Source organism: Triticum dicoccoides, chromosome 3A, assembly GCF_002162155.2.
Source record: "Triticum dicoccoides isolate Atlit2015 ecotype Zavitan chromosome 3A, WEW_v2.0, whole genome shotgun sequence".
NCBI lineage: Eukaryota > Viridiplantae > Streptophyta > Magnoliopsida > Poales > Poaceae > Triticum > Triticum dicoccoides.
In genome coordinates, this window is record NC_041384.1 from 478,491,484 (window position 1) to 478,500,056 (window position 8,573).

Here is an 8,573-nt window from a genome sequence, read left to right on the forward strand (position 1 = left end):
AAGTTGAAGAGGTAGGTTCAGAGTTTTGCGTGGGTGGTTAACATCCAGCCTTACGTTTCTTTATATAGATGATCATAATACAATTACATACGTATACAAATACGTGTACATGTACAATATGCTAGACCCTATTTTACAGCGTCTGCCTCAGCCCCCCTGTGCCGGGTTGGATGACTTCGCCGACGACATGTACCTTGCTTTCGAACCCACTGTGTCGCCCCATTACAAGGTACTTCTTCTTCCCAAAGTTCCTCACATGCTGGGTCCTGAGACAATATTCAGGGAGGAATCAGAATGGCCGCCTTCTTGGTATACAATACGAGTCTTCACTTCAAGGACATGGACATGGGAGGAGAGGTGCTGGTCCGGAGAGGGGAGGCCGCAGGGGCCATTGCTGACATGCACTCACCTAGGGCTAGGGAACCAGAGCATCGCTATGCCGTCTATTGGAAAGGAGCGCTTTATGTGCACTGCCAAAACGAATCCATTATGCGGTACTCATTCACCCCTTAAGCAAACAATGACATTTATTATTGGGTTTTGATTTTCCCCATTTTGAGCTGAAACTCATCGCCCTATCAATTAACATGCATTTTCTCTCAATTGACTTCACATTTGCAGCATAACCTTGTCGAATGGCGAGTATGAAGTTATTAAATCGCCTACAAGCATGGATGAGTTTACAGATTTTTATATATGGAAATCGAAGAGGGGGCTGTACTGTGCTTTAATTTATAAAGATAGATCATACCGACTTCAGGTTTGGTTACTTAGTGAATTGAGGGGTAAAATGGAGTGGGGGTTGAAGATTGACACCAGCCTTGTGCCAGTGGTGGCAATGTTTTCTTGGTTGTCTCACGAAGAAAATTCCGTTCCGTGGATCTTACATGGTGGTAATTATGATGGAGATGGTAAAAAAGTGATCGTGGAAGAGCAATGTGAATGGGACTTCAACAATGGTAGTATCCTTGAGACAAGAGACGGGGATGAATATGACTTTGTGTCTGGTAGTATTTATTTCCTTGGATTTCATCCGTATTATGAGATTGCCTTCTTGTGGGTATCAAGAGCAAGAGTAGTTGCCTATCATTTGAGTAGCTTGAAAGTTCAAGGCTTGGGCATGTTACACGTACAATGTGTAGGAGATTCCTTTCCATACACACCATATTGGACAGGGGAGTTATTTGGAAAGCATTGATTTATGTTCCGAGGGGTTTACTTTCGATGCCATAAGATAACTTACATTGGTGAGTATGATCTTTTACAAGAAATGTGGTTAACAGTTTAGTCTGGTGTTATTACTTTTCTGAAATTAAAGTCCCGTCTTATTTTTAATTCTTTTTAGCCACCTTATTTAGGATATGGCTCCATACGGTTATTATCTCCCCCGCCGGGATTCTCGACAAAACCCTGTCGATCAACCGGGATGACTCTCGCAGAGCATTCTTCCCCGTACACTTTGTTTAGTGCGGCTGGTTCCACATTCTTCCTCTGCATGCTCTGTTTACATACATCGACTTTTGTATATGAAAGCACAAGCAGCTGTAGTACAAACTTTATAATACAAATCAACTTAGTATAAGGAGTTAGCAAAATTACGAGCCTACTTGTCATTTTTCTGAAAACCATTTTGTGGCCCAATCACAGGTTATTACTTGGGCTGTTTTGTCCTAGGAACAATCACATTATTTTAAGTGGACAAAGAAAATTAATTACAGAAAACACTACATCCCTTTCTAATGATTAATGATTTTTCGCACAATTCTTCTAAGCTTTATCATGCTTTTCTATAGTCAAGCGTATCTAATGGTGTTCCTACAATACAAGTGTTTGACCAACTCGCTTTTATTGGATGAAGTTGACAAGGAGAGGTTTAGAACAGTCACTACTTACTAGAGGAGCTCATGTTGTCTCTTAAAATTGCACTCTCCTTGCTATTCTGAAACCATTAAATTTTTTGTTACAATTTTTCTTACAAACTCTGTGCATGCTCAACTGTGGTGCCACTGTTAGTGTTAATTGTCTTAAACAGGTGTCTTAATGTTCATGTAAATCAGGCAGGATACCATTCTCAATAGTGACTTGTCAAGTTCGTGAACAATCATTTTGTGCTGTATTTGGGGAGTGGAAACTTTTGTTGAGATTTGTGATGCTGAAACACAAGCGGGGCATGGATTCTTATGGTATGCAACCAAAGATGACTTCTTTACGGTGGTCACGTGTGTCATTTTACTCGTTTATTTGTTCCGCTTCTCAGTTAAGCTGCTTGTCTGCTTACGAAACACGCGACGGTGTTGGAAATGGAGTTGGAATTGGAGCCGACAAGCTTATATAGTCACGACTCACGAGAGATTGAGAAGGATCCCAATCGATTGACCTCTGAACAGACCGAACTTCACATCTCCCTGTCTTTTGTGTCAATTTGAGACCCGTAGATGAAGGCGCGCGATGGCAACTCTTGTAATGATGCTCGGCCTGGATGATGAAAGCCGTCGATCACCGGAGCTCGATGTTCTGGACATCAACGACGAGCAGAGCGGTGTACGATCCGTCCAGTGCATACGAAGCACGCCACCAGACGAGACCCTTGCTCGACTGCCAGCTACAAATCTGCTTCTTCTTCTACCTGGTCGGGTCCGGAGGTCGGTTGCTGCTGGTGGAACGGCAGGTCGATCTGGATACCATCCATTTTGTGCCCCGGATCGAAGTCTTTGAAGCAGCGGACCTGAACAGTGGGTGGTGGATACGCTGATGGGGCATGCTCTGTTTGTCATCCTAGGCTGCTCTGAGTCTGAGTCACTCCTTGTCTGCGGTGGCAGCGTTGGAGCTCAAGAAGACTGCATCTTCTTTATGACCGAGCGTAGGACGTCCCTCCATAGGAAAGGAAGAGGAAACCTGGAGACGAGTTTCTCGACTGAATCTTGTACTAATACTATAACATGAGAGACCGGACAGTGGTGTCGTTGCCATTGGACAACACGGCGGCGGAGCTGTCAGGCGATGATGGTCCATGGCATCCGATCGGCTTGGATTTTCCCAGCCGTTATTTGAGTTGCAGATATGTCTGTGCAACTAGCAGTTCGCTTGTAAACCGCATACATGGATTATATTAGCGTCTACGTATCGATCGGGTAACAACCGTGGCACAAATAGCACAAGACACAATGTTTTTTGAACAGAAAAACTAGAGAGACGTACCAGGTCAGGAGACGGTTCCAGCGGGACTATCTAGCTAGGTCAGCCTACATATTCGCAAAACAGGGGCAAAATAGGCCATGCATCACCGAGAAGCCTTGGGCATAAACTGCGCCATGAAGTCTCGAAATCTCTACTCCCTTCGCGAGGATCTAAACAAGGCAGCGGTTGCTGTAATCTGGATGCCCCTCTTCTTCTGGATACCCATCGGCTGCGCGTTCTTCCGCTTGAACGGCCTGCCTCCCAAGTTCTCCCTTCAGGTCACCGACGCCACGAGTCCCGAAGCTCCCCAGACGGCGGTTCCGGCCGACCCCGTCTCCAGCAGCACCGCCTTCAACGTCACCCTGCATGCCGTCAACCGGCGCCCCGGGGACAGGTGCTACCGCCACGGCGAGGCGGCTGTGCTCTACTCCGGCCTCACCGTCGCGTGGGGCCGCACACCGCGCTTCTGCGTGGGCGCGATGGATGCACGGGACGTGACCGTCGTGGCGTGGGCCGACGACGGCGTCGAGCTGCCTACGTTGCTCAGAGACAAGATGGCGGCGGAGCGGCGTGCCGGCTCGGTGGAGCTCGAGGTCGATGTGCGGCTGTTCCGGGGCGACGACGGCTCGGCCAGACCCACGTGGATGCGGTGCAAGGTGACGACGGGTGGGCCGAAGCCGCCGGACGGGGTTCCATGCACCGTGTTCGCTCAGAAGAACTGGGCCTCGGATATCGGCCCGTATTGGATGCAGACGCTTATGGCCTCTGGGTGTAGTCGGCTCGAAACGATTGTGCATGATTTATTCAATCAGTTTGGTTGATGATTCGTAGATCATGTGGATCATATGTAATGTGGGTTTTCACTGTCTGTGTGATCGTGTCTCTTTTTTATTTGTATTATTGTCTAGTACTCGATGACTTAAACTTGATTCATGTTTAATAAATTGACTGTGTGGGCCCTGTGATGCAGATGCCGGACTCCGTTTTCAAGAAAAATGAATGTAATTATGATTTTTTTAATTGTATGCAATAATGTTTTTAGCAATGTGTTTGCTTCAACTGTATGCGAGAGTCATGCAGAGGTTACTCATACACTCATTATGTGTCGTATGTCTTTGATGCTATTGTTTGAGTTTAATAAAATGTCATTTACTAATAATAAACACTATTTAAATGGCGAATGTTACATTTTTCTTCAAACTGCAGAATGACTCGTGTGTCATCGGATTTTCAACACTCGGTTGTGACTTTCTTAAGAAGTGATGGTGATGGACCGGCTCAGTTTTTTCTTCCTCTCCTTCTTGCTCGCTCTCGCCCCCCACCGCCGCTCTCATCCTGCCGCTGACCCCTCCTCTTCCCGACCTCCATTGGTGTAGGACAAGCTATCTGTCCCGCCTCCAACTCCCACCACAACTGAACCAATTCTCTGCCATGAGGCTGCAGTGGTCAACAGCAAGCAAGAGGAGCGACAGTTGGCAACGGGATCTCATGGGTGAAGTAGAACTGGTGGAAGCCATCAATACAGACTAAGCATACGTGTTGTTTTGCATGTTTGAATGGCCAAAATGGCTTTCAAATGGTGAATTAAGAGCTGGCGATTATGACACTATGCATATTGGATGCATGAGCAAGAATAAAAATGAAAATAGAAGGAGAATTTTAAGGTATATAACCGTAGTCATAGTCTCTATTATTTTTGTGTCGATGTGTTCAACTACCCATCTGATTGTATCCATTGTTCTATATTGATCTATTATAAACAAAATTTAATTAAAAATTAGAAATAGAAGGAGAAGGGGTAAAGGAATGTGGCTTTTTTTTGGACAAATCATCTCCTCCTTTATTCAATCACAATTGTATCATTTACAAGAAAAGGTATAATCTCATCCGGAGGCGAATCCATCCAGATGCTAGGAGGAGAGAACTTGGCCAACTTGGCCAATTCATGGGCTACCTAATTACTATCTCTAATACATGAATCAAACAAGACGTGATTAAAGTGTAGCGACATGTAATAATAGTCATCGAATATAGCACTTGCCACTGAGCTGGAGAAGCCTTCCTTCAGATCATTAAAAACTCCTTCATTGTCGGAGACAACCTCAATCTTGCTACATCCCACTGTTTGTGCTAAATTTAACCCAAATCTCACAACAGTTGCTTCAGCAGTAAATGAGTCATACCAAAAATTCAATCTTTCTTTTGCTGCAGCTATAAATTTGCCATTATCATCTCGGAGAACTACACCAACCCTACCATTCAGATTGTCATGATCAAACCCAGCATCTACATTAAGTTTCATATATCACGACCGGGGCTTAGACCAAGCCATCACTGTCCCTTCGCTTTGGGCTTACATGCGATAACAAAGTTCGATGTCGTACTGCCAATTAAATTTGGGTTGCAGTTTGCGTTTGCTCACCATGTGTTAATTTCCTCCGCTCGAACCACAAATACCATGCAGGAGTTGCTATTGTCTCCCTCAGATTAGGCAGCCCAAGTATTTGGATGTCCGAGTCCCAAAGACACAAAAGGTGCTCAAGCACTACTTCACCAAACCGACTCACACAACAAGCTTTTTTGATAATGTCATACAATCCCAACAATTGCCAAACTTGGACCGCTTTCTTACATTGGAAGAGTAGATGCATAATACTCTCAGGTCCTCTGTTGCAAGTTGGGCAACCTGTTTTAACCTTCATAAGTTTTGCTGTGAGTATCACGTGACATGGGATTGCGCTTTGCAATGCTCTCCAAATAAAGATCTTGATTTTTGCCGGGCATTGTAGATTTCATAGCGATTCCCAGTTATTTTTAGGGGTAGATGACATGCTACTTGGCTAGATTTTCTGCCCATATTAGAATTGCCACTCGATTTAATATCTCGACCTTACTGAAAAATTCCGTTTCTCGACGGATTCCATGCCACAAAGTCCTCCATCTCATGTAGCCGGGAGTGATATAGACAAGATCCTGCGGGAGGCCAGAAGGTCTGGTGTACCAGCTGCTCATCCCAATCTCTCGTGGATAGGTCAATAATATCACTCACTCAGGGCATGTACAATTGTTCCGATGTTGGGTGTCTGTAAAACTTCTCCATGTCAGATATAGACATCGTAACTTATACAGCAGGGAGTCTATTTGACTGTCGCTAATCACCAAATTTCACGGGAAAGGAGAGAGGTGGTTTCCGTGGAAGATGGGATCCCATCAACAATGCTCTCGGTACAACAGGAAATAGACTGTCGGCAATCAGCGATTTTCATGCTAATAGACTGTCGTTACTTCTACCGACGGATTGTGCCGTTTTTCTTCTTCTCTCTCCCCCATGTCATCTAATTTTCTATGTGGCCTGTATTGCAGACAGCGGACTAGACACTGTTGTACATGCCCTCATCCCAATCCCCCGTGTAAAGGAACGTGGGCTAATGGAACACAAGCCTCACACAACATCGTGGTTATGTTCGCCAGCCATATAGGTGCACACTTCATCGGGATCTTATATATTGAGACCTCCACAGATAACCCATCGATCTTTGATGTCAAAAAAACACATCGATCTTAATATATGGGCGTACTGCCCTAGCCAAACTACAACAAATTCCTCGTAGTAGGAGCACGTTCCCTACCGGCCGGCCGGGAATATCTGCAGCGGGTACACGGCAACATGTCATCTCTTCTCTTCCGACTTGGGCGATCCTTGTGGAATTTGGTCAAGCAAAAAATACTGCACCCAGCCACGAAGCCTCGTCGACGCAATCTTCCCGTCCTTCGCGGCGACTTCAAGAGGCCGGCGCTCAACTGCCCCAGGTACATCATCTCCACGGTCTGCGAATTCGCTCTCTTGATCTGGTTGTTCGGGACGGCGTACTGCTACTTGACCTACGACCTGCCACGCGAGTTCTCCGTCCGCTTGACGCCGATCCCGAGCAACGGCAGCGCGGGGGCTCCGGCCGCGACGACGTCCGTCCCCGGGGCCTTCGACGTCGTCCTGCACGCCGGCAACCGCCGCGCCGCGGAGAGGTGCTACCACCACGGGGAGGCGGCGGTGACGTACGGCGGCTACACCGTCGCGTCGGGCCGCGCGCCCGACTTCTGCGTGCCGTGGAAGGGGGCGCGCGAGGTGCCGTTCAGGCTGGCGTGGGACTGGGACGACGGCGCTGCTGGGCTGCCCGAGCACCTGCGTGGCCGCATCGCGGCGGCGGAGAAGGTCGGCGCCGTGGAGTTCGAGGTCCAGTTGAGGCTCCTCCGGGGAGGCGACGCCCGCTCCGGCACGGGCACGCCGACGTGGATGTGGTGCAAGGCGAGGATGGGTGGCGCGCCTGGCGCCGTCACGCCCTGGCCCTGCACCGTGTTCGCTCCGCAGAACTGGTTTTCGCCCTTGGCCTAGCCGTCTCAGTCAGTGCAATCAGTAATTCTTTTCTTTACCTGGTACAGTACTTAGCTAACATTGATAGTACTCCTACGAGCTTGATTCCAAGCATGACACGATGTTATCAATGTCCGCTTCTCAAATGACCTGCCTAGTGTCTGCCAGTGAAAACATTGGAGATTTATTTTTTAGGATTTTTTTTAGGATAAAATATTGGAGATTTTCTAAAACGAAAACATAGCCTTGTTTTTCTTATGACAAATTTGGATCGTAGATTAGAACAATAGGGCAAAGGTTCTACGTGAATGCAAGCACCCATGGTCTTGCCTCGAAAGACAATAACTACACATGGTTCTAAGAGGAAGGAATACATGCTAGCCACCTGTGCGAGATTATGCATTCTTGCTCCGCGTATATCCACGATCATGAATTTCTAAAGTTTTGCACGTACACAACTACATGCTTACCAAATGTACAGTGCAAGTTTTCCTACTGTATGATTGATGAACGAGAGATTTACCCCAGCTATATCTGTATACCGTGTGGTTAATTGAACTGAACCCCCCTATCCTCTGGCAATTCGATCACATTGTTTTGTAGCACCAAAACAGCACACGGTTGCTGAAACATACCACGCTGCACCAAGAACGTATCAGGAACGATGTATAAGAAAGTGCATGCAAAGAACTTCCAAGGTATTCCTCCGTGTCCAACAGCAGAAAGTATGTTTCAGTTCTTCAGCTTCAGCTTTTCCATTCAATTCTTCAGCTTCAGCGCACGGGCTCAGCAGTGTTTTAACAGACCACCAGATTCACCGGCCTTTGCTGACCTTCAGCACACCTGCTTATAGATAGAAAACGAGATCATTACAACAAATCCATGGCCCTCGCAATACACCTTGGAGAATGTGCTTTTGAATATGGATAACACAGTTTCAACTCTCAAGATGATAGCATAACATAACCCACACCTTTTTTTTGAGATAAACCCACACATTATTTGATTAATTATAGATCAAAGCATC

The 8,573-nt window shown here is 46.6% G+C and overlaps 1 protein-coding gene across 1 annotated transcript; it reads left to right on the top strand.

The window, feature by feature from the left end:
• The first annotated feature begins 6,780 nt into the window (after positions 1–6,780).
• On the top strand, positions 6,781–7,749 carry LOC119271647. Its single transcript, XM_037553390.1, has one exon. The coding sequence runs from the start codon at positions 6,845–6,847 to the stop codon at positions 7,565–7,567; it is 723 nt and encodes a 240-aa protein (XP_037409287.1). The 5' UTR covers positions 6,781–6,844; the 3' UTR covers positions 7,568–7,749.
• The last annotated feature ends 824 nt before the right edge of the window (positions 7,750–8,573 follow it).